The following is a 26,810-nucleotide window of genomic DNA, read 5'->3' as shown; positions in this document are numbered from 1 at the left end:
TGGTGGGTTCCTCTCTTCCCCTCTGAGCTGCCACCGAAGAGGAAAAGAGGGACCGAAGGACCTGCTGCCCAATTACCACCAAAGAATGAAGCAGCACGTTTTAGCTGCCGCTGAAGTGCTGCCAATCATCTTTTTCTTCCCGGGTTCGCTACTTGGAGCAGCAAAAAAGCTGGAGCCGGCCCTGGGGACATGGGCTCTACATCCCAGCCTGCAGTAGCTCCAACCCCATCTCTACCCCCAGAGAAGGGAAATGAAAATTGCTGACCATGATGACAAATTTTACCCTGTCATCAGATGCACTGGTGGGTGCTCTGCTCTTGTTCTATGTTGATAACAGTCGGCTGTGTGTGTGTGTTCCCTCTGTGTGCTGTCCTGCCTCTGCAGATCGCTGGCACATCAGACCCAGAGAGCACCCCCAATGACCACAGACTCTGGTAAGGTATGAAGGCACGTGGCCAGGTTTATTGTCAAACGAAGCACAGTACTAGTTCCCCACAGACTCTACAGGACATACTACGAATATGTGCCCCCTGACAATGGACCAGCTCAGTCAGCAGTGGGACTCTCCACTGCCCTCTAGGCCAGAAAAAGACACCGCCCCAGGGGTGCATTCTTATACACATCATTCCTGACATATTGAGCTGCAGCCCCCCTACGTAGTGAGGTACAACCCTTCTATGCAGTAAGGTGCCGCCTCTCACCTTGTACATGTCGGTTCGAACAACCCTTTTGCCCCTGTCCTTGTTATCTGTGTGGAATGTGCAAGAATTGGAGTGTTCTGGTATCTCTAGCACATGTAGGGCTTCTCTCCTGTGTGGGTTCTATAATGTGAGATAAGGTGTGAGTGCTGACTAAAGCTTTTCCCACACACAGAGCACATGTAGGACGTCTCTCCTGTGTGGATTCTCTCATGTGTGACAAGGTTTGAGCGATCCTTGAAGCTTTTCCCGCACTCGGAGCACATGTAGGGCTTCTCTCCTGTGTGGGTTCTCTGATGTGTGATAAGGTCAGAACGCTGACAAAAGCTTTTCCCGCACTCGGAGCATCCATAAGGTTTCTCACCCATGTGGATTCTCCGATGTCTACTCAGGGCAGAGCTCTGATTAAAGCTTTTCCCACACTCATAGCACATGTAGGGAGTCTCTCCTGTGCGGATTCGCTGATGTGAGTTGAGGCTTGAATTATCAATGAAGCTTTTCCCACACACAGAGCATGTGTAGGGCTTCTCCCCTGTGTGGGTTCTCCAATGTATGAGATGCCGCACTCGTGGCATGTGTAGCGTCTCCCTTCCAAGTTTATTCTGTCGCAGGTTATAAGGTCTGAGTGGCTACTGAAGTTTTCCTCTGGCCTCTGATGAGTCTCACAGGCTTTTGCTTTTTCTCGGAGTGCACAACTCCCGGAAAAATTCCCTCCATTGGATCTTCCTGATAACGTTCCATGTGGTTCTACTTGCGCAGCATGTTCCTGCTGGGGTTTCTCCTCCTCATTCTCACTCACCATTCCATCACCTGAATGGGAGAGACAGAGAATCCAGACAGAGGTCACTCCTTATGCCAGAAAAAAAGGAAATCTCAGGGAGAGGAATGGAAAAAGGGATGAACAAACCAAAATCTGTGCTGGAGAGATGAAACCCCAAACCCTTCCCCAGCGGAGAGAGGAAGGGATCAGTTTTGGTCTGCATCTCACCAGAACACTCAGGGGCAAGCGAGATCAGGGAGGGACCTGCTGCCAGTTGTCACTCATGGCTTCCTTCCTACCCTGACTGACATCTACCATAATGATCCCATTCTGCAGGTAACAATCCTGAACTTGGAGAGCTCACAGGGTCTTTGCAGAGCATCCTAAATGTTTTCTGCATTCCTAAACAGTTGTTGAGTTGGTTTAACCAATTCCTCACCTGTGAAGGCAGCTCTCAGGAGCACTTCTTTCTCAGAGGCCTGGAGGTCCGGGACCCACGGCTCTTCTCCTCGTTCCAGCTGCGAGATCACATCAGGTTTGGAAACTGGAAACCCTACTCCAGGCAAAGAAAACAAGGGACGTCAGTGGAATTTGTGGGATACTTGTCACAAAGAATAGTCCATGGTTTTAACCCCAGCTCATTTTTAAGCAGTAACATCCCTAGGCCAGCTTCCTTGGCTCAAAGTGGTAGGAGAGTTATTATTACTCTAAATTATATTCATTACCTTAATGCCTAAGGACCAACTAACAGTGAGTCCCCATTGTGCTAGGCAAAGTACAAACAGAGAATAGTAGACAACCCATGCCCTGAAGAATTTACAATCTAAATAGACAAGACAGACACTGAATGGGGGAAGGGGTAGAACCCACTGTTAGAATAGAGATATTCAGGCCTGCCTGTAAAGCCTATACTTTAAAAATTTAGATGTATTTTTATCCCTTAGCTAGTTATAGGGGTATAAAAACAAAGAATCAAAATCACAGTATGCCTGTGTATGGGCCTTCTCGCACTAGGATAGTCTGAGGCCTTGTTCTTTGGCTAAGCAGCAGGGGCAGTCATAAGCTGGGAAGCACAGTGTCACAGCCTTACATCCCAAACCAGTTACATTGAAATAAGGTGATATTGGGCTGTTAGGAAGACAATCCTGTCTGGATAATGCCCATCACCACCAGATAAAGAAACAGATCTTAATATGGCTAAAGAAAACTTAGTTTGATAGCAGCCTATCAATGGTTGTGGTTGTCAAACCCTCATTTTTGTATTGTTTTAAGTTTATGGCCACCACTTTTACCTTGTTAATCGGTCTCGTTCTCTAATTGTTTCTGTCTGCTGTATAATTAATGTTGCTAGGTAAGTAAATCAAGTAGTGGGATATAATCGGCTAGAGAATTATGTTACAATATGTTAGAATTGGTTAGTTAAATTTCAGTACCATGATTGGTTAAGGTATAGCTGAGAATATTACTATATAAATGGGATAAAAAAGGAGGGGGAAAGGAAATTGGAATCATATTTCTTAAGGGGGGAAACAGGAACAGGGAATGGGGAGACAGCCAAGGCTCTGTGGCATCAGAGCTGGGAAGGGGGACATGGGGTAAACGCTCTGTGGTGTCAGAGCTGGGAACAGAACACTGGGGAACAGACTCTATCAGCGTATAGAGATAACTGGTGTAAGGGCTTCGGAATATGCCTGCTTAGAAACTAACCCCAATAAATGCATTCTCTGCGCTTCGGATATCTGGTCTTTTGCTGCTTCTTGTCTGTGTGACAAGAACCAGGGAAGTGGGAGGGTGAAGGGAAAGTCCTTTAACAAATCTGACATGACCTGATAACCAAGAGGTAAGCCTTGAAGGAAGGTTTTAATACACTTTGGAATTGATCAGGGATTCCCATGAGGACTGATGGGGGGAAGATGGTAAATACACATTTAGGTCCTTGTCTTGTTTTATTTTTCCCCAGAAGGCACACTGTCATGGATCCATAGGACCTGTGCAATGCCCTGGCTTTTAAATCGTCCTTGGGAAGTGCCTCTGGAGTGCACTAGACTCCAAGGGCTCCCACTCTTCCACAAGGACAGGCCATGTAGCTTCAGCACCTGAGACTGAGCCTCTGGCTTCAAAACTACTATTTCAACCTGTTCAGATCCAGCTGGATGATACTCCTGTTCAGAGACTGTTCCTCAGTCAATGCACAGAGCAAATTTTTGCTGTGACACTGGGCAGACTTTTAAACATAGCAGGGTTTATTAGTCAACTGAAACGTAGCACTGGAAAGTCCTTAGATTAGCACAGGGAAGCAAAAAAACACAATATAGTCCATACTGGCCAATGCCCTTGAGCCATGCTGCTGTAGAAAATGCTTAGGTTTCCTTTCCCTGTGCCTGTCCATTAATCTTCACTCCAGTAGTGCTCCCTGTGTCTGCGAGCCCAGTTCTTCCTGCTCCTAAAAACATAATGAGTCCATGTATGCTTCACTCAGCCAAGCGGAGATCCTACCATAGATAGGTGAGTATTATTCCCTTATCTCTGTCGGGTATTCCGTTGATGTAGGTTGGTCCCAGACAGTCCTTAATGACCCATTCATATCACCCCATGACAGATAAGTGACAAAACACCTCGTGTCTCCTGCTCTTTATAATCATAGTAATACCAATCACAGAGGGAAACTGAGGTGTGTATTGGCATCATACAAGTATCACCAAAATTCCTGCCTCTATCACACACACTGCTCACAGCCCTTAGAGAGAAAGCAAAGCACAGGAGCTGGAGGTTAGTCCAATGAACACAGTGGAGGACAGGCTGCAATCCTCAAACCCTAGTCAAAAAGAAGAGACAGGTGGGTCCCTACCCATAGAGAGGGGCTGGGTAGAGGCCTGATGCCTGAGAGGCCATTCCTTGAGCAGACCGTGGAGGCAGGTCAAAGGCTTAGCTACCCTAGAACTGTGACATCCCAAAAGCACATTTTGGGGAATTAGGAAATCTAGTGACTCAGGTGCAATGGGAGGGAGAATTAACTCCCAAGCCTTCTCCACATGCTGGAGGAGTTTAAACACTAAAATTCAGGAGCAACAGCCTCTAATTCTTCCAGAAAAGGAGAAGGTAAGAAACAAGAACTGGGCCACGCAACCTCAGAAGGGACAGGCTCGAAGATCCAAGGAGCCTGGAGGGAAGACAGCTTGTGGCTGCTGCAGATGGGAAGAGGGGGCACAAGACTCTCTCCAAACTCTCACTCCTGTTGACCCTGATCTGATTTTATGATCTATGACCTAGTCTCATGTCTTCTGGGCAATTTTGAACGCACTAGAGGTAAAATGTCGTTATCAGAGTATTGCTTATTAGCCTGGAACAGGCGTGGAGGGGCAAGGAGGTGAACATAAATAAATGGGTTATTAAGGACAGGGGCTACACTACAGCCGGGATGAAAATTCTGAGATCGATCCACCGGTGGTCGATGTAGCGGGTCTATTAAAGACCCACCAAATCAACCGCAGATAGCTCTCCAGTCAACCCCTGTACTCTACCCTGACGAGAAGAGTAAGTTAAGCAGACCCTATGCTAACTCAATCTAAGGTACATCGACTCTAGTTGTGTTATTCACGTAGCTGGAGTTGCGCAGTGTACATTGAGTTACCGCGGTAGTGTAGACATAGCCTAAGCTTGCTACATTTCAGGGCCTTATATTAGCAGAGGCTTTGTGGGAGCAGTTATGCTGAGGTGTGGGATTTACATGAACAGGCCTAAGAAGACAATCCCAGTTCAGATATTTTGCACCCTCATTTTCAGAGACTAATGAGGAACCACAAACAGTTGCAATGCGCCACAGGATTCTGAAAGAAGGAAGTCTGGGGTGGGCTCTAGCAATTAGGTCGCTATGAAATATTTCAGCAGTTCGAAGCACTTACTTATTAATAAACAAGTAATATAAATCATAAGTATTAATGCTTGATGGTTAACTATGGACTTCCCAAAGGCCACATATGTTTTGGGGCACCTATTGACATTATTGTAATCAGAGTAAACGAGCAGATATGGTATATCGCCATCCTATTATCATAAGGAAGTGGAGAAAATACCTCTCCTAGTGACCATTTTTCCATTTTGTCAGGTCCCTGAGACAGTGCAAACTGAAGCAAGGCCTCCCTTCTGATGGATTCCCTTGCCCCTCGATCTTTGCTTCCAATGGTGTCCATAACTTGTAAGTACTCACAGTGCAAGACCCTCTTTATATACTTATCTTACTCTAATTGTTATGTGTATTGATTTTTGCTGAGGATTTCAATTATAACTGTCTGTATTAAAATCAATTTTCTGTGTGATTCAGCTCCTCATAGACTTTAAGGTCAGAAGGACCATTATGATCACCTAGTTTGACCTCCTGCACAACGCAGGCCACACAATCTCACCCATCCACTCCTGCAGCAAACCCTTAGACTATGTCTGAGTTACTGAAGTCCTCAAATTGTAGTTTGAAGACCTCAAGCTGCAGAGAATCCTCCAGCAAGTGACCCATCCCCCATGCTGCAGAGGAAGGTGAAAAACCTCCAGGGCCTCTGCCAGTCTGACCCGGAGGAAAATTTCTTCCCCACTCCAAATATGGCAATCAGTTAAACCCTGAACATGTGGGCAAGATTCACCAGCCAGCACCCAGGAAAGAATTCTCTGTAGTAACTCAGATCCCACCCCATCTAATATCCCATCACAGACCACTGGGCACGCTTGCCTGCTGATAATCAAATATCAATTGCCAAATGAATTGCCAAAATTAGGCTATCCCATCATACCATCCCCTCCAAAAACTTATCAAGCTTAGTCTTAAAGCCAGATATGTTTTTCCCCCCACTACTCCACTTGGAAGGCTGTTCCAGAACTTCACTCCTCCATTAACTTCAAGCTGTACCCCAATAGGTAGGTGTAAAAATTCCACGGGCTACACTACCACCCTGTGATATTATGAACAAAGTTTCCATTTGTGCCTGGGTAGGGGCCCTGCTGTGGGAGAGAGGAATGCAGGAAGGACTCAGGATCAGTGGCCAGGGTCAGTGTGCCTAGAGATGGGGAGGTTATATGGGGAGGGGAGTAATGAGTGAGAGAGGGGGGTCAAGAGTTAAAATAATATTGGGGGGGAAATGTATAATGAAGTGAAATTGAACAGAAATAAAACTGGAGTGGAGGCTCTAAAGCAACAAGGCTTAGGTAGGGATTCAGCGTGAAAGGTCTGGGATCCCCCATAGCTCTGATCCCCAAACTTCTCTTCTCTCTCACTGACCCACCCAGACCACTTCCTGGGTGCCCTTCCTCCACACTCCTCTCCATTTCTTCCCATTACTCTCAGCTGGCATCACCTCCCGGCACCTTGAGAGCTTCTTTTGTTCCCTCCTTGTCTCTCACAACCTCATCCCTCTCTGCTACTTCTTAGCTCTAACCCTGCACTCACCCTCCCCATGTCCTGGCACTCCAGAATTATCTACTCTCCACTTCTCCTCCCCTCCCACAGCTCTGTTCTCCCTTCACCGGTGGGGTCCTGAATGGCAACATTATACGCTCTCCTATCAAAAGAGGAGCTCATCTGACTGTCACACAAGCCATGCATGAGTCATACACCTATTTACTTAATTTAGAATTCTACAGGCAGCATATTTTGCTCTTACAATGAGGAAAAGGCAGGAAAGCTACAGTTATTAATGTAGTTATTAATGTAGCCAATAAGGATACATTCAATGCAATTTTAAAATGACTGGTGGCACCAAAAAGACACATGTCCAAAAATGATACTAGTGGGTGGGAGATAAGGCAAAAAAAGGTGGGCAAGGAAACTTGTCAAAACTTGTATGACAAACAAAGGTATAAAGTTATTACTACTCAGGTTCTTCAGAGACCCCACAGCTTCTAATAACCCAGGGGACAGGACTCCTTACCCAGCAAGACCACTGTCTCATAGTTCTCATGCATGACATCCCTGTAGAGGGCTCTCTGAGTGGGGTCCAACAGAACACCCTCTTCTCTGGTGAAATGCTCAGCCACCTCCTCGAAGGTCACCAGTCTCTGAAAGAGGAAGAGTCCAACACTCAGTACCTGCTGCCCCACTCACAACCCCACTATTCACGGAACAGCAGCACCAAGTAAATGGAAGCTCCGTGAGGCACATGTTAACAGAGTCCCATCCCACCTTGCTTAGAGCAGCCAGGAGGCAAAGTGTAGAGAGAGAGAGAAATTTTGTGTCTCCCAGCTGACAGACGGAGGCAGAGTCATCACATTTATCACATACCTACTAGCCAGAGCTTGATATAGGAGATGGGGCTGGCTCTGGACCCTTTTTGCTATCACTGAGACTTGCCCACATGCTCAGGGTTTAACTGATCGCCATATTTGGGATGGGGAAGGAATTTTCCTCCGGGGCAGATTGGCAAAGGACCTGGAGGTTATTTGCCTTCCTCTGCAGCGTGGTGTACGGGTCACTTGCTGGAGGATTCTCTGCAGCTTTAGGTCTTCAAACCACAATTTGGGGACTTCAGTAACTCAGACATAGGTTAGGGGGTTGTTATAGAAGTGGATGGGTGAGATTCTGTGGCCTACATTGTGCAGGAGGTCAGACTAGATGATCATAATGGTCCCTTCTGACCTTAAAGTCTATGAGTCTATTTTTCTGTTGTTAATTAACTTATTTTATGCTTTATCTTAATCAGTGTATTTTGAGTGAAGTGTCTGGGGAAAAGCTCAGCCTGGTTAGCACATCTTTATATGTGCATATCTTCCCCATATCAAGGGAAAGGCAAACTATATTAATGGGCTTACATTATACAGATCTCTGTGCACCTACAAGATGGTATCATTTTGGATTTCTACTACAGCAGATGTGCAAGGCTGGGGAGCTGGAAAATTGGCTGATGTCTTCTATCAGTCCTTGAGTGGAGGGGGCCATTTAGGGATCAGGGCAAAAATCTGCCTGGGGACTGGTCCTGCTTTGAGCAGGGGGTTGGACTAGATACCTCCCGAGGTCCCTTCCAACCTTGATATTCTATGATTCTAGGTAAAGCACTCAGGTAGTTTAGCTGGGTGTATGGCACCACTTGCTGTTGTGTGGGTGATAACAGGGCCTGGAGAGGCTGGCTGAATCTCTGGCAAAGCAGTGTGAGAAGGGCCAGCCTAGCTTGAAGGTTAGAGGGAACAGTGGCTCCCAGAAGCCCACCACACTGCACCCCAGGGTGACAACCCATCACACCCTAGATTACACAAGTCTCAACAGATTTGTCACATCCTGTCCCCTCCCTTTCCCCACCCTAGATAGTTCCTGCCTCCCACCATCTCAAGCAGTTCCCACACTCCTATGCATTTACTACTCCTCTCCCTCCAAGCAGAACCCACCACCAGCTCCCTGATAATCCCTTACCTGAGCCAGCTCTACTGACGCCATTTCCTTCCCCCTGGGAGGAGGGGATGATCTGGAGCGAAACGTCCACGTTATTATGTAGCCTGCCGAGGTGAAAAGGGCAAAGTGTGAGAATTCAGATGCGGTTTTTGTCCATTCCACAAACCGATTCCCCCCAGGATTTTCCCCTGCTAATGGACATTCTAGGTTCTGCCACACTGTGAAGCACAGAGTGACCTTAATCCAGTACAGGCCTAGCCCCCTCCCACCAGGGTGTAACCCTCTGAGACACGGTGAAACCCTCCCAGTAACAGTCTCTCTGTTACACTTATCAAGTTTGCAGAGGATATCAAGCTGGGAGGAGTTGCAAGTGCTTTGGAGGATAGAATTAAAATTGAAAATGCTCTGGACAAACTGGAGAAATGGTCTGAAGTAAATAGGATAAAATTCAATAAGGACAAATCCAAAGTACTTCACTTGTGAAGGAACAATCAGTTCCACATGTATGAGAAATGACTGCCTAGGAAGGAGAACTGTAGAAAGGGATCTGGAGGTCACAGTGGATTACAAGCTAAATATGAGTCAACAGAGTTACACTGTTGCAAAAAAAAGCAAGTATCATTCTGGAATGTATTAGCAGGAGTATTGTAAGCAAGACACAAGGAGTAATTCTTCCTCTCTACTCCACGCTGATTAGGCTTCAACTGGAGCAGTGTGTCCAGTTCTGGGCACCACATTTCAGGAAAGATGTGGACAAATTAGAGAAAGTCCTGAGAAGAACAACAAAAATGATGAAAGGTCTAGAAAACATGACCTCTGAGGGAAGAATGAAAAAAATGGGTTTGTTTAGTCTGGAGAAGAGAAGACTGAGAGGGTGCATAATCACTTTCAAGCAGATAAAAGGATGTTACAAGGAGGAGGGAGAAAAATTGTTCTTCTTAACTTCTGAGGACAGGACAAGAAGCAATGAGCTTAAATTGAAGAAAGGTCGGACATTAGGAAAAAATTTCTAACTATCAGGGTGATTAAGCACTTGAATAAATTGCCCGGGGAGGTTGGAATCTCCATCATTGGGGATTTAAGAGCAGGCTGGACAAACACCTCTCAAACTTCTGTACTGGTGACCCCTTTCAAATAGCAAGCCTCTGAGTGCGACCCCCCCGCCCCCTTAAATATATAAAAGAGTGTTTTTAATCTGTAACACCATTATAAATGCTGGATGCAAAGCACGGTTTGGAGACTGACAGCTCGCAACACCCCATGTAATAACCTCGCTACTCCCTGCCTGATCCCAACTCCCAGTTTGAGAACCCCTGGTCTAGATAACACTTCGTCCTGCCTCGAGTACAGGGGACTGGACTAGATGACCTCTCGAGGTCCGTTCCAGTTCTATGAGGTCCATCTACCTCAGTGGCCAATGCCAGGTGCTTGAGAGGGAATGAACAGAACAGGTCATCATCAAGTGGTCCATCCCTTGTCACTCATTCCCATGGCAAACAGTCCCGTTTCCTCCTGACAACATGCACAGCTCAATGCAGAAACGATACAGACTGGAAGCTCAAGGTACACATGCACCTCTCTCCTTTCATCGCACACGTGGGGGACTCAGACCCAGATCTTCACATATCACAATCACACCTCTCCCAAGCTGCTCCAACTAACGTCTCTACCTTTCAGTGCAGCTACACCTAACACAGTGAGTGCAGCTGGAGTGCTGGCAGAGAACACCCAGTGGCTGTTGCCAGCTTGAGGGGGCAGAGTTAAGGTTGCATTGGCATGCACATTAGCTCTCTATTTCCTAGGTTTTGGAGGTTTGACGTTTGCTGAACTTGACACTCTGTGAGGGCCCAACATACTGCTGGGCAACCTTACCTCTGCATGAATGAAGGTGTCAGGGACTAGATGAATGTTCAGTAAATACCCAGAAAGTGATGGCTCCCCATCCCTATCTGCCATTCACAGAGGCAGCAAAGCCCTGGGCAAGACAACTTTCAGAGGCAAAGAGAAGGGGATAGAGCTTAGAGTTTCTCTGCCAGTCAGGCAAGAAGGGGTTGCAGCGAGGGAAGACGGGCAATGGATAGTTGGAGGGGTGAAGAGGTTTAGGGGTATGCTAGGGGAGAGAAGCAGCCGGGACTGGGCAGAATTAAGGTTCCTACAGGATACAGGCATTCGCCATAGGGCTACAAATAAGGCATTTTACTGTATAAAGTGCCAGATTAGATTATACCGATCTTTCCCTCAGGGTATCACCTTCACTGGGTTGTTCCTTTTATTGGTAATTCCCAGAAGTCAATAGATAAATAACGTTCTATCAGTTATGACATGGCCATTTCAGATTTCTGGGGACTGTCTATAATTTTGCACTAGGGGCCAAGCCCTTGGGGAAACGGAGCCTTAGTTTCATTTTAACTTGTGCATGCTCTGCAGCTTCCAGAATTTGGTTCAAAGTATTTCCATGTTTCCCTGGCCTGTTCTTAAAAGTGCTGCTATAGAAAGTGGGGAGGGGCAGGAACTCACTGCAGGATCAGTAGCTGAGTCCCATAGATATTTATGGCTCATTGGAAGGAGGACGGGGATTGGTGGGTGTCTGGGGATATAATAATTAACACATAAATATCATCATTCTTAATGAATTTTCATCTTTTAATTCCCATAATCCACTAATTACCCCGGCTGCCCAGGGGAGTCTGGGGAGGGAGCACTAGTAACCTCCTGTGGCCAGTGCGGAACCTAAGGAACAAGGATCTTTCAGTGTCTGGGCCAAAGTCACCCACTTCACTGGATAAATCCCTGGTTGCTGGAATCTCTTTCCCTGGAAGTTTTTAAGAACAGGTAGGAGAGAGATAATCTACATATACTAGGTCCAGCCTCTGCAGGGAGAGCTGGACGTGATGACAGCTTGAGGTTTCCAGGATGCTATGCAATATATACATATGAAAACAAAACATACAGAAAAGTCCTCACCACAACATAACGTCAGGCAATTCAGGAAAAAAAACCAACCCCTCCCCCAAAAGACCCTACACTCCACAGCAGGTCCAGTTGTTGATCAGAGATAAAATCTGAGTGCATTTCCCATCAGTATTTGATAAATGAACAGCAAGAAAAGAGGCAACATTTGCAATAAGTATACAGTCACGCTGAAGAATTGGAGAAAAGGGGTAAATCTGAGATGTGGTTCGTGTTTTATCATTACAGAGACAGGGCCTGGCACTCAGGGCCCATTCAAGCAGCAACAGACAAAGAGAGAACGGGGCAGGGTGGGGGGAGGGAAGGATATTTTACATCCCTCTTTGAGACTTGTGGGGAAAACGGGTCACAAACTCCACATCTGATAACGGGGGAGACAAACTCCCAGAGCAGGGTGGGGGGGGTTCCGTGGCTATGAAATGAGGGGAGGGGGAGGGGCAGTTTGAAGGGATTTTATGTGACTATCCAACACACACAGACAGTGACAGTTCTCCACAAACACAGGGGCCTCAGGGAGCCTGGGGGGGAAGTTTGAAGGGGGCCGGGGGGGAGGGGGAAGGTCCCTGGAGCAAGGAAGGGGGCAGCAATGGGGGATGGGCAGGTGCGAGACAAAGACTCTCACACACACTCTTCACCCCAGGGGTTTCCCGGCCCCCCACAGACGGTTCAGCCCCCCCACCACTAAACCCCCCCCATCGCTACAGAGGCTGCACCGAGACCCCCGCCCCAGCTTCCGTCCTGGCCCTGCTGGGCTACCCTCACTCCATTCTTACTGGCTCTGCAGCATGCCGGGTCGTCCCCCCACAGCGGCCGGAATTGACGCAACCCACAGGGGGACACGTGACGGTTGCGGCCCTTAGGGCCGTTGGAGTGCTGGGCCCGTGGGGCTTTGATGCGGTGCTGCCCCCCCGCTGGGGGCGGGGTTACACACAGCCCCTCCCCTAATCCCCTCACCCCCCCCCGCTCTGGCCCCCTCCTGCCGCTCCCCGCCTCTCCCCCCTGGCTGGAGCGTGTCCACCCCACGTGTGTCCCCGCCTCACGTGGGGCCTTCCTCTCTCCCTCCTGCATGGCCTGGGCTGGGGGCGGTGCCTGTCATTAGCCCCGCCCTGCCAGGGGGAGGGGCAGCCCCCGGGCCGGTGCTTGCAGGGAATGAGCTCAGAGCCCCCAACCGATGGTGGGGGGAGACTGGACCAGGAAGGGGGCAAATGCAGGGAGAGGGGCTGAGGGAGATGGGAGCGATGGGACTAGGGGTGGGGAAGGTGAAGACGGGAAGAGGAGAGATGGGGGGCTGGATTCCCAGACCCGGGACCTGCCCAGACCCACTGGCTGCAGCCTCTCTGGGCAGATAGTCCCATCCCAGGGAGCAAGGAGCAGAAGGAGGCAAAGCCGGATTCGTCGGACACAGGCCAGCCACAGGGGTTTCCTCTCCGTGTAGACATGCCCTGACATTAGCTTGAAGGGCTAGGTGGGTGAGGAATACCTATTAATGGACTGCATAGAAATGATTGAGGGTGTCACCCTAAACCAGTGGTCCCCAAACTTTTCACACAGTTTCCTCTTAATATATCTGCGGACCCTCAGCAGTCACGGTCAAGAACTGGGGCTGGAAGCGGGACTGTGGCTTCCTGCAGAGAAGGGTGTGGAGGGGGTAAGGAGGTTGAGGCCGAGCCAGGGGGCAGAGCTGGGGGCTGTGTGGTGCACTCTCCCTGCCCTCCATGGGGGCTGGCTTGGGCCCTGAGGTGCCCCCATGAACATTCCTCTGTGCCTTCCTAGGAGGCATGGCCCACATTTTGGGGACCACTGCCCTAAACTGAACCCTACTCACTAATCAGGGGCTAGTGATGCCAAATCCCCACCCTTTCTGCCTGCGGTCCCATCCACTTCCATCCCTTCCAACCACTATGGGATAATGTGGAAGCTCTTGAAGCCCCAAACCACTTCTGCCACCAAGATGAGGCATGGAGCCCCTCTCCCCCAATGCCTTATGGCATTATCTGTATTGGTGGGGAGGGAGCTCAGTGGTAGGGCACATGCTTTGCACATATGCTTTAGTGTGATAATTCTGCCGATGAACTGTTCTAAGATTGTCACAGTTTTCAGGCAGGGATCCCTGACATTTATGTACTGATGGGATCTTATCTAGCTGGGGAAATCTAAGATGATTATACCACAGTCAGCTACATGGTCAGTGGATGTTCATTGCCGATACACGGGATATCAAGAACCCTGTGACTCTCTTGGGAAAGGAGTTTTATGAATATTTTTAACCAGTTCCCTTCACAAAAATATTGCGATAGAATCTCCAGTAAATTCATATTAAAAATGGTTATTAATCTGAGGCCTCTAAAGTGAGCGTCAGACTCATGCTACTGCAATATCTGAACCGTGGTAAGCAGAGGAGTGATGTGGAGGGTCCCTGGGGACACAGAGGAGCTGAAGTCCCTCAGGATTGGGGGAACTAGGCAATGCGGAGTGACAGGGTTCACACGCTGCACAGATGGGGCTGAGGGAATCAGCATCTACTGGGGCTGAGGGCTGGGATGGGGCTGCATGGGCAGTAGATTGGGAGGCAGGTTGGGACCGAGAAACCCAAGGAACATTTCAATCCTTAACAACCACGGCCGGCTCCAGGCATCAGTGTAGCAAGCAGGTGCTTGGGGCAGCCAATGGGAAGGGGCAGCACCTCCGGCTCTTCTGTGGCAATTCGGCGGATAGTCTATCAGTCCCTCTCGGAGGGAAGGACCTGCCGAATTGCCACCAAAGAATGAAGTGGCAGTGGTAAAAGTGCCAATCGTGGCTTTTATTTTATTTTTTCAGCTGCTTGGGGCGGCAAAAACAGTGGAACCGAACCTGTTAACAACACAAAACAGAGAAACGCTCCCGAGTCTCTCCCAGGGAATTAACATTTCTGTGCAGAAAGCTAAAGGTTTTAACAGAAAGGAGTGAAATCAAATGGCCAGACGATAGTGCCAGAAGCCTAGAGACAAAAAGCCCCAAGATTTCTTTGTGTGCCTGGGCTCTGGAAAGGGATTTGGTTCCACTTGTTGTATTGCTGTGGCCAGTGACATCCCAGGAATGAGCCATGTCAATGACCGTGACCCTGGGTGTGAAGAGGCTTTAATCTGATTCCAACAGAATAATGATTTCACACCTGAGTTATTAGCGGCAGCTTCCCAAGGGCAGTTCCAACTGGTTCCTCCCAGAGATGGGTGGTTGGAGAACAGGGAATCTCTCTGGCTTCCATAGAGTGACCAGATAGCAAGTGTGAAAAATCGGGATGGGGGTGGGGGGTTATAGGAGCCCATATAAAAAAAAGCACCAAATATTGGGACTGTCTCCACAAAATCAGGACATCTGGTCACCCTAGGCTAACACTATCAGTTCTCCAGTCTTTCTCCCTCCCTTCTCCACACTGCCACATGCCCCCACTAGTAATGAACTAATGGATATAAACTGGCCATCAACAAGTTTAACCTTGAAATTAGGTGAAGGTTTCTAACCACCGGCAGAGTGAAATTCTGGAACAGCCTCCCAAGGGGAGCAGTGGGGGCAAAAGCCCAAACTGGCTTCAAGACTGAGCTTGATAAATTTAAGGATGGGGTGGTATGATGGGACTGCCTACACTGAAAAGCGATTTGGCCCGCCGTTTGCCTATTGATGACCCACATTGACTCTGAGAGTTGATTTATCTCCACTCTCTTGGGTTTGAAGAGTTGGTTAGTTTTACCCTTGGTATCCCACCAGGCTGAACGTGCCATGTTATCCATGGTGACACTAGGATTGAAAGATTATATCGTATTATAAAAAAATGTAAATAAAGATGTGGTCTGAACGTGAGCGTTCTGTAATGAAAGGCTGGTTCCCCCAGTTGAGTCCCAAATGCTCTGCTAGAAACGCCCCTGGGACCCGGCACTCCCCAGCAGGAGTGAAAGGAGAAACCCCCAGCTCTGCCTTTAGCTCAGGCTGATTTATTGGGGAATAGGGGAGAAATTCTTTGCTTCTGAGCAGGGAGCCAGGGCCGTTCTCTGGGAATCAAGGTGCCCAGCCTGACCCAGCAGCTTCATTGCCCCCCAGGGGCCCTGCAGGGTCAGTGCGTCCCTGAGGCCAGGCAGCTGCTCGAGAAGCTCTCCTGGTGTAGCTGGCAGTTCCTGAGAATCATAATCTAAGGGTCTGTGTTCAGCCATCAGGAAAGACATCAGCTTTGCTCCCTACTTCTAAACAGAGCTCTCAGGCAGTGACTCTCAACCAGGTTTCCCCAGTTGAGGGAGCAGTGAGCAGGTTTTGGGTGTGGGGGCTACCAAAATAACCCAGAAAGCAGGGCCGGCATTAGACTCCCTGGGGCTTGTGGCAGAAAGCTGAAATCTGAGCCCGACTGCCCAGGGCTGAATTCAAAGAAACATAACTTTGTGGGGACCCCTGTGCTGTTCTGGGGGTTTCAGTGCCCCACCCCAGGACAGACAGCGCAGTAACCTCAACTCACCGCTTTGTGACTCCCAGGGACCCTGTAGGGACATCAGCTCTATGCTGGGCCCTAGGGCCCCCCAAAGCACCTGGAGGAGAAGGGAGCAGTAAACCCCCAGGTCAGGGGGTTCCTGCTGCCTGGAGGTGACTATATTCTCAGAGCCCCTCCCCCTCATACTGACACCTCTATAGACCCACCCCCTCACAGCCCCTCCACTCACACTGACACCCCCATGAACCCTCCCCCTCACAACCTCTCCCTTCACACATAGAGGAACTTGTTTGGTGGAGCCTGACATTACAAACCCAGGGGCGAGATTTTATGGATATGGAATTCTCCCAACCACATATTAACGCCGCCATCCTCCCCAGTGCAAGGACTCCCCGAGCTAGTCAAGTTCATAAGTGGATCACTCTTTCCATCACACCAGATGGCTCCCTTTGAGCAACGATCTTTTGAGGCCAACAAGAAACCTTCTAGGTTGGGCTCATTCATGCACCACATTTACCAGTTGTCCTGGGCTCATTGCCCATGACCTGCACATCTGCTGGCTGTCAAGTGTGAGACCGTTTGATCCCTTCCTCGCCTACAATCCTGTTTCTCAAGCTCGAACCCAAGACCAGAAACGTGCTGCAGCTTATGCAGCCCTGTAGAGCATTCAGAGACACAAAAAGAAGATCCATATGTGACCTTGACAAACCCCATAAAAACAGCCAGACTGGTTAGACCAAAGGTCCATCTAGCCCAGTATCCTGTCCTTTGACAGTGGCCAATGCCAGGTGCCCCAGAGGGAACTAACAAAACAGGCTTTCAGGGAGCATCTGCCCCTTTCCACCACAAGAGCAAGCAGGCAGGTAAAAGGGGTGGGGAGAAGTCCCAGGAACCCTTCCGCTTTTTCTCCACAGTCACTGCCCATCAGCAGGATTCCTCCTCCTCCTCCCTCCTGGGCCTCAATGTGACTAAATCTCCACACCTAGACAGCCGGCCCATCCACTGCACCCAGATTCCCCATGCTTAAGTCTCCCTGCCAAAGTCCTGCACCTGGCTCCATATAATTAATTCTAACATCTCACTTGCAGCTCGACTTCTTGTGCCCAGAGTGTCTCTGCCCCCTCAGCAGATGACTGGAGAAACGCAGTGTCTGCCTTTTCTAAAGATGTAGATTCAGAGTCCTGAGTGCTGACCGTTACACCAGGGAGCCAGCTTGTGCTGTTTTCTCTGGACATCTGTGACCCTCACAGGGTTGGCTTGTGTAAGGGGACTGTTGGCCCCTTACTAAAACTTAGTGGGGGGATTTTGGTTGGCTGGTTCCCAGTACCAAAATGAAGGGGAAAGGTCTATGGGAAATCAGGACCCAATGGCAATGGGGAGAGGCTGTGAAGGTTCCTTACCCACTCCGAACTTTAGGGTACAGATGTGGGGGACCTGCATGAGAAGCTCTAAGCTCAATTAACAGCTTAGATCTGGTCTGGCTGCCACCACCCCCAAGCACTCCCTTCCCTGGGTAGTCTTGAGAGACTTCACCAATTTTCTGGTGAACACAGATCCAAACCCCTTGGATCTTAAAACAAGGAGAAATTAGCCATTCCCCTTCCTTTCTCCCACCAACTCCTGGTGGATCCAGATCCAACCCCCTTGGTTCTAAAAACAAGGAAAAATCAATAAGGTTATTTTTTTTAAAAAGGCTTTTAATTAAAGAAAAGAAAGGTAAAAGAAAACCCTCTGGGAGAGATTAGCATACCACCTACTCTCACAGACAACAGATTCAAAACACAGAGGATGTTCCCCTGGACAAAAACTTAATTACACCAATGAAAATACCCAAATACCCAATTTGATTCTTCCTCTAATTGCACAAGACAGGTTACAAAGAAATAAACATAAACCTATTTATTCCTTTCTAAAACTTACTACTCTGATAAGAGGCTGGTTCCTTGATCTTTTTCACTCTGGCTGAAACTGAAAAACTGACTAAACAAAGGAAATTTCCCTCCTTCCTTTTGAAACATCTTGTTCTCCCATTGGTTCCTCTGGTCAGGTGTCAGGTAGGCTAGGTGAACTTCTTATCCCTTTACAGGTAAAAAAGGCATTAACCGTTAACTATCTGTTTATGACAGAGGCCAAAGCTCCAGCTCACCCTGACAGACAGTCTAATGAGGGGGTGACCAGGCCAGAGGGTTCCATTCTCCATGTGAGCTGGAACTACCTGGGCCAGAGTGGAGCCAAGCTAAGGAGAGAGCAGGAGCCAAAGAAGAGCCTGGGAGCAGAGTGGTGCAGGTGTAGTGCGAGAAACTGCTACCCGTAGGAATTTGCTACCTATAATAGTTACTCATATGTAAGAGATCGTAAAAAACTGTGATCTGTTATAATTTGCTACCCGTAGCAGCTACTGATACATTTGGTTGTTCATATTTGCTAACTTATCCTAATTTGGTACTTCTCGTTTCACCTGTCTTCTGGTACAGAGGTAGTGAATTGGTACCAGTAGCAGTTACTGATACCTATGGTTGTTCTTATTTGATGACTTGTCCTAATTTGCTAAAACATGATAGTAGTGGGGGATTGAAGCATAAAGTCTTCAGCTTCCAAATATATCAATTGCCTCTTAATATAGGATTGTAAAAAATAGAGTGAGGTCATTTAAATATCATCTATTTTGCAGCTTCATTTATTGTGCTCACAAGGTAGCATCCTAACATTAATACTTCTGCCCAAGTGACCTGTGGATTGCATTCATTTTAGTGGGACACATGGAAGATAATTTAAATTTTTAATTTCCATAGGGTTCGCATTCAATATACTTCTATGCTGGTGTAATTTATCACCATCACAGTTCTATTTTATTTATGACAATAGCACAAGTCAGTCACAGAAGTGACACAGTAACCGGGTAGCGAGTCTATGCTGCCATAACTTGAGTTAACATACGCTCATAGTGTCAATATGGCCTTAGATATAGGAAATGTTTGGGAGCAGTAACAGGAAAAGTATGAGGGTAGACCAAATTTCATTCAGGTATTTAGCTCCAGCTTTTGTGGAAGTGGTGTTATGGCACCATAGAACATGTCACAGAATATCAGGGTTGGAAGGGACTTCAGGAGCTCATCTAGTCCAATCCCCTCCTCAAAACTCTACAGGCTCAGGATCAAAGAGGCACATAAGAACAAAATATCATGTATTAATTAAAGTTTCTTGACCTCAGGGTGTATAACTCATGTTTTTAGAATTTGTGTGGTTGTCAAGCCCCCTTGGGGTTGTAGATGTGTGCTCATTATGTTTTGAAGGCCAAAACTATAAATGGGTTTAACAAAGAATTAGATCAGTTCCTCAGGCTAGGTGCATCAGCTATTAGCCAAGAGAATCAAGAATGCATCCCTGTGCTCTGGGTGTCCCTAAACCTCTGACTGCCAGGATGGGTCACTCAGTGATTGCCTGTTGTGTTCATTGCCTCAGAAGCACCTGGAACCATGGGCGGCAAGTTATATACCCACGTGGTGCCCGGGCACCAGCAATATTCAGAGCCCAGGGGTCCAGTTCCACCAATGTTTGGGGCCGGGTCTCCCCTCCAGCCCCACCTGCTGCCCCCCTGCGCCTCCCCTGAGTGACCCCCGATCCCCTCTTGCTGGCCCCTTGCATGTCCCGGACCCCGGAGGGAGCAGAGCGTCCCTGCCTCTTCTGTGCAGCTCCTCTCTGCCTCCCTGCAGAAATGCTGCCCCAGGGTCCTAGTGCCCACCTATATCAACCACCAGGGCAGACTGATTGAGCCTGCACTTCCCCCTCAGACCCTTCCCTTTTCCGGTGGGACCCTCCACCAGCACAGCCCCCCTCACCCCAGTCACTGCTCCTGCCCCATGCTGGGCAAGGCGGCAGCCCCATCCCCGACCCCCAGTGAGGCTACAGTCAGGGGCAACAGCAGGGGAGGAGGCGCACACAGCACCCCCTGACACCCACCTTGGGGGAGGCAAGGGAGATTCCTGAGTGGGGCCCAAGGAGCGCGTTCAGTGACAGTGTGGGGGGGGTGAGTGTGCTGCTGGGGAGGGCGCAGGAAAAGGGGGCTCCTCCCCCAGAGCTTGCTGCTGTCGGCAGGGAAAGGGCTGAGAGGAGTCCTCTTCTCTGGGCACTGTCCTGGAGCAGCCTGTCTGCACCCCAAACTTATCCCCAGCCCTGCCCCTCCCCAGAGCCCATACCCCCAGTCAGAGCTTTCACCCCCCACCACACCTTCAGCCCTCTGCCCGAGCCCAGAGCACCTCCAGCACCCCAAACGCCTTATCCCCAGTCCCAGCCAGAGCCCCCATCCCCCTGCACTCCAAACCTCTGCCTTAGCCCTAAGCCCCTCCAGCACCCCAATCCCCCCCAGCCTCAGCCAGAGCCCTCACCCCCCACTCTCCTACCCTCTGCTCTAGCCGTGAGCCCTTCCAACACCCCAAACCCCTCATCCCCAGCCCTACCCCACAGCCCTCACCCCACACCCACCCCTCTGCCACAGCCCTGAGCCCCCTTCCACACCCCAAACCTCTCATCCCCAGCCCAAAGCCAGCCTCACCCCTGCACCCCCTTCCTCCCCCAAACTCCCTCCCAGAGCCTGCACCCCCTCCCTCCACACCCCCTCTCATTGCCAAACTTCCTCCCAGCACCTGCACCCTGCACCCCTCACCTCCTCCCCCACCCAAACTTCCTCCCAGAGCCTGCACCCTGCACCCTTCCTGCACCCCAGACCTCCTCCCCCACCCAAACTCCCTCCCAGAGCCTTGGGCAGATGTGGGGGCGGAGTTTGGGCAGGACGGAGTTTGGGCACCACCAAAATTTCTACAAAGCTGCCACCCATACCTGGCACTGGCTGCTGTCTAGACCGACTATTTGTCTGACCCACTACAGCAGTTCTAATGTTCAGCAAAATTTACAATAGATTTTTGCCTTTGACAAGGATGTTACATGAGAGAGTATGCAGCCGTTACTGAATATTTGCGAATCAAGTTCTACACACAAGGAATGGCATGTGGAAAAAAACTAAGGGCTGGATTGAGAGGCAAAATAGCAGTTGCAAAAGGCAAACACCACTGGTGGATTGAATTAAAAAAAATGTTTGAGACCAGCTCAGAAATTCAGTCAGGCTGGAAGTCAGATGATCGAGCAGAATAACCTTCTGCTCTAAAAATAAGAAGAAAAAGTTAGAATTAAAAATTCCAAATTAGAAATCACAGTAAAAAACAGAACAAGTGCAATACTAGAAACACAGATGTCATTGCTAAAACTAGCAAGCTCTTACTGCTGCATATTTTCAAGGAGGACTTGTTGGTAAAATATAAATTAGATAGCACAATGCCATGCATCTGCACAATGACAAAGCTAAATGACAAAGTGATAAAAGTAATTCAGGGAATCCCAGCAGCAGATAAGACAAATTGGTGAACTGCTGTGAGACTTTATGCAGCCAGATACACTGATAAGGGATTATTTGGTTCTGTAAAATATTTCATTGAATCAAGTCTCCTACAGCACCCCGCTCTCTGTTCCTCCTCCTGCCTCTGTGTGTCACAGAGCCACTGCAAGGACTGACCCACACCCAGGACAATGGCGGATTAACAAATCTGGCGCCCCTAGGCCCTCAAAAAATTGCCGCCCCTCCCTCCCCCCACGCCAGCTCAGCTCTGCTCCCCGCTGCAAGCCTGGGAGGGAGGGGGGAGATCTGGGGGGATGGGGGGATGGCGGGGTGGAGTGATGGTGAGCTGGGGCAGAGAGCAGTTCTCTGCCCCCCCCGCCAACCCCCCCCCGAGCGCACCGCTACTCGCTTCTTCCTCCCTCCCTCCCAGCGCATTCGCACGGCAAGCCTGGGAGGGAGGGAGGGGGGAGAAGGGGAGTTGCGGCACACTGTGGAGCAGAGGTGAGCTGGGATGGGAAGCAGTTCCTGGCCCCCCACTGGGTTACTTCCCATGCCAGTGGGCCCCAGTTCACCTCTGCTCTGCCTCCTCTGAGTGCTGCTACTCGCTTCGCCCTTCCTCCCTCCCTCCCAGCGCTTTTGCGCAGCAAGCCTGAGAGGGAAGTGGAAGGAGAAAAGCGCGGCGCACCTGGGGGAGGAGGCGGGCCGGGAATTTGGGGAAGGGGTGGAGTTGGGGAGGGGGTGTGAGCAAATTTGCAGCCCTAGGCCTAGGCCTTGTTGGCCTATGCAATAATATGCCGCTGACCCACGCTCTCACTGCTATTAACACTCACAGGGGCCAATCCAGCTATGGGAGAGTGAGCACCCCTGGGAGCAGGGAAGTGAACAAGTCTCTGTGCCAGAAGGTGGCGGAAGGGGCAAGAAAGGGAAAGAAGAGAGAGAGGCTGAAAGGAGATAAGGAGAAATAAGGAGGGGAAAGCATCCCCCAGCTCTTTTCTCCTGCATCACCCCTGAGTAGATTGCTCCTGAGCTCTGGGTAAACATCCCCCAGTGCCCAGAGTCTCCCAGATCCCCCTGCCTCCCCAGGGAATGCACATAGGGGTCTCCTGCCTGCCAGGCGTAATTACAAGGAGCTGTAGGTGTCACATTTATGCCAAGATTGGAGAAAGACAGCAAAGCTTGGGAACATGCATCTGTATTTACTGTCCAGTGTGACAATCCCTGCTCCAGGAGGGGTTTGTTCTCTACTCCTGCTGGATGGGCACAGAATGGGACAGCAAAAGGCTTGTGCCAGTATTTGTTGCTGCATGTTCCTTAATTTAGAAGAGTATGAAATGACAAAAATGGAGATTGAATTAAAGGGAAATATACAAATATAAGTTCCAGCCCTGGTTGCTTATTAAAATAAATGACCCAATGTCCCAGTTACATGTCTTATTAACATGAACAAATAAATGCAAGAGCACGTCACTAAGGCTAAATGACTATAGACACCACTCAGCTAAGGGTTAAACAATACAGTGATAAAGTTCAAGTCAAATCAGGAAATCAATGAGTTAACAAGGATATTGCACTGGAATCAAGTCATCAATTTAGTCAAACCGTTAGATTAATACAGCAGAAAATCAACCCCTATAAACCCTAAAAGAAAACCCAAGAAGGCAGGTACATAGTTAATGATGCCAAAACCCCAATCCGAGATTCTTAACCAGGCAGTGCAACCCAGATTTAGCCAGCTGAATATTTCAATACCAAAACCAACTTATTGCTTACATTTAGCCCACAACCTCAAAGCTAATTAGTTTTCTCCTTAGATTTTATTATTGTGTAGCTAATACGTCTCTTTGCCCTCTTGCCCCAAAATACATAGAGACCTTAGAGAGACAATAGTAAAAGAAGTTCAAACAGCTCTCGCTGAACAATACATATCTGACAGCTCAATTCCTTGCAATGCTTCTGTCATAAACAGATAAGAAAAGTTAATAGCACAGAAGTACTTTATATCTCTTTGACTGTAAAGGGTTAACAAGTTCAGTAAGCCTGGCTGTCACCTGACCAGAGGACCAATCAGAGGACAGGATACTTTCAAATCTTGAGGGAGGGAAGTTTTTGTGCTGTGCTGTTAGTTTTGGTTGTTGTTCACTCTGGGGGCTTAGAGGGATCAGATGTGCAACCAGGTTTCTCTCCAATCTCCCTGATACCAGTTCTTATAGATTCAAAATAGTGAGTACTAGGTAGATAAAGTGAGTTAGGCTTATGTTTGTTTTCTTTATTTGCAAATGTGCATTTGGTTGGAAGGAGTTCAAATGTGTATTTGGCTGAAAGGAGTTCAAATTGGTATTTTGCTGAAAAGATTTTAATTTATACTTGTATACTTAGACTGGGAAGGTGTTCCCAGTGTCTATAGCTGAAAGACCCTGTACCTATTCCATTTTAAATTTACAAAGCTAATTTTTACTGTTTTTCTCTCTTTAATTAAAAACTTTTCTTGTTTAAGAATCTGATGGGTTTTTTTATTCTGGTGAGACCCCAGGGGACTGAGTCTGGATTCACCAGGGAATTGGTGGGGAGAAAGGAGGGAAGAGGGAGAGAGAGGCTGATTTCTCTCTGTGCCAGGATTACTTTCTCTCAAGAAGAGTCAGGGAAGGGGAAAGAGAAGGAGGGAGGAAGGTGAATTGTCCTCTCTGTTTTGTGATTCAAGGAGTTTGAATCACACAGTGATCTTCCAGGGTAACCCAGGGAGGGGAAGCCTGGGAGAGGCAATGGTGAGGGAAAGGGTTTACTTTCCTTGTGTTAAGATCCAGAGGGTCTGGGTCTTGGGGGTCCCCGGGCAAGGTTTTGTGGGGACCAGAGTGTATCAGGCACTGGAATTCCTGGTTAGTGGCAGCGCTACAGATTCTAAGCTGGTAATTGAGCTTAGAGGAATTCATGCTGGTACCCCATCGTTTGGATGCTAAGGTTCAGAGTGGGGAATTGTACCATGACAGCTTCCAAAGGTGAGGAGCATGCGTTCAGTCATTTCATAGGGCAGAGTTTTAAGGCTACTAAGATTTGGGGAACTATTCTTCCTTGCATCTTCCCTTTGTAGATTTCAGAGGTGTTCACACACTCTCACCCACTGAGCCACATTGTTACACCCAATTTAATAGAAAGGCTGGGAGGCCTGCAAGTTCATAAAAAGAAACAGGGACACAAAATAGAAAAAGGAACAAAATGTTTCTAAGATTATAAGGGGTTGGATCTCTGCATCTCTTGGGCTTTCGATTCACCTGGAGTAGGAACTGTAGCTGCAGTTTAGGAACCAGGTACTGACATAGATGCTCCAGCATGTTGGGCTAGCAGGGTTTTCAGGTACAGGGAAACTAGTGAAGGCTGCATAGCCTGTCACCATTGTGCTTCATTCCCCAGAGGGGATCAGTCCACTCAGTCTCTCTGAGGCTATGTCTACACTGGCAGAGTTACAGTGCTGGGAGTTCAGTGCCATGCAGAGAGCGCCGAAGGGAAACTGCTATTGTGTGTTCACACTGTCTGCTGAACTTACAGTGGTACACGGAGCAGTGCACTCTGGGCAGAGAATGTTTTCACCCCTCATCCACATTGCACTGAGCATCTCTTCCTCCTCTGCCGCTAAGAGTTGTGGGAAGGTGGAGGGAGGTGGGAGTTGTGGGAAGGTGGAAGGGAGGTGTTTCCTGAGTCCAAAAGCGGCATTCCACTGTGGTCAGCATGGCTGTGAATGCCCTGTCATGCATTGCTTCTCATCTCAGCAATCCCTGTGCTTCTGTCCCCATTTGGTGCCATCTTTCAATGATTTGTGTACTGCACGCTCTGTCTATTCGGTCTGAAGGAATGGATCCCACACTTACTAACACGTCACGAGTGGCAGTGGAATTATTCTTTAAATTACAAAGGCAGAGGAGTTCGACATTGATCTTGCCATGCGTAGTAGCTATGACACCAGATTGCTCGTGGCATTCACGGAGGTGCTGACCACAGTGGAATGCTGCTTTTGGGCTCGGGAAACAAGCACCGAGTGGTGGGATCACATCATGATGCACATCTGGGATGATGAGCAGTGGCTGCAGAGCTTTCGGATAAGGAAAGTCATAGTCATGGAACTGTGTGATGAGCTCGCCCCAGCCCGGTGGTGCAAGGACATGAGAATGAGAGCTGCCCTGCCACTGGAGAAGCGTGTGGCAATTGCACTGTAGAAGCTGACTACTCCAGACTGCTACCAATCGGTCACTAACCAGTTCAGAGTGGGAAAGTCGACTGTTGGACGTCTGTTGACAAGTGTGCAGGGCCATTAATTGCATCCTGCTCTGAAAGACTGAGACTCTGGGAAACATGCATGACAGTGTGGATGGCTTTGCACAAATGGGCTTCCCTAACTGTGGAGAGGGATAGATGGCACACATATTCCAATCCTGGCACCTGATTATCTAGCCACCAAGTACATTAATTGCACGAAGTATTTTTCTATGGTTCTCCAGTCACTTGTTGATGACTGTGGGCATTTCACAGAGACATTAACGCAGACTGCTCCAGAAAGGGGCATGGCAAGCATCTTTCAGAACACTGGTCTATTCAGGAAGCTGAAAGCAGGGACTTTCTTCCCAGACCAGAAGATCACTGTAGGAGAAGTCAAAATGCCCATTGTGATCCTGGGAGACGCTGTTTACCTCTTAATGCTGTGGCTTATGAAGCCATACATAGGGCAACTTGACAGCAGCAAGGAGCAGTTCAACAACAGGCTGAGCAAGTGCAGAATGACTGTTGTGTGCTTTTGGCCATTTAAAGGCCTGCAGGTGCTGCCTATGTTGAAGGCTGGACCTGGCCCATAACAATATTCCTATGCTTATAGCCGTGTGCTGTGCAACCCGTAATAAGGGTGAAAGCTTCACTCAGGGCTGGATGGCTGAAGCTCAGCACCTGGAGGTTGAATTTGAACAGCCAGAGACCAGGGCTATTAGAGGGGTGAAGCACAGGCCATAAGGATCAGGGATGCCTCGAGGCAGCAATTTGAAGCTAAAAGCCACTAATATTTGTTGCTATGCACGGGAGAGCAGTGCTTGTAATGCTAAGAGGTGATTGTGATTGCTGTAGGCGATGCACTATGAAGGTTTAAGAAAATTGTGTGTTGCTTTGCAAGGCTCTGTTTGTGTTCCATTAACGGAATA

The 26,810-nt window shown here is 48.7% G+C and overlaps 2 protein-coding genes across 2 annotated transcripts in view; one reads left to right on the top strand and one right to left on the bottom strand.

Moving 5' to 3' along the window:
* The window catches only part of LOC127046670 (zinc finger protein 436-like), a 545,929-nt gene that overhangs the window by 201,641 nt on the left and 317,478 nt on the right, over positions 1-26,810 (top strand). The window lies entirely within an intron of this gene.
* Positions 468-26,810, bottom strand: part of LOC127043044 (zinc finger protein 34-like) — a 320,191-nt gene continuing 293,848 nt past the window's right edge. Inside the window, exons 8-10 of the mRNA XM_050936743.1 lie at positions 1,898-2,014; positions 1,263-1,508; positions 468-1,230 (exon numbers count right to left, since the gene is read on the bottom strand). Of these exons, the coding sequence (XP_050792700.1) occupies positions 788-1,230; positions 1,263-1,508; positions 1,898-2,014 (806 nt within the window). The 3' untranslated portion in view covers positions 468-787. The remainder of the gene's footprint in view (positions 1,231-1,262; positions 1,509-1,897; positions 2,015-26,810) is intronic.

Source organism: Gopherus flavomarginatus, chromosome 1 (assembly GCF_025201925.1).
Source record: "Gopherus flavomarginatus isolate rGopFla2 chromosome 1, rGopFla2.mat.asm, whole genome shotgun sequence".
Classification (NCBI taxonomy): Eukaryota; Metazoa; Chordata; order Testudines; family Testudinidae; genus Gopherus; species Gopherus flavomarginatus.
Note: the sequence above shows the minus strand (reverse complement) of the source record. Positions and strands in the feature narration are given on the sequence as shown.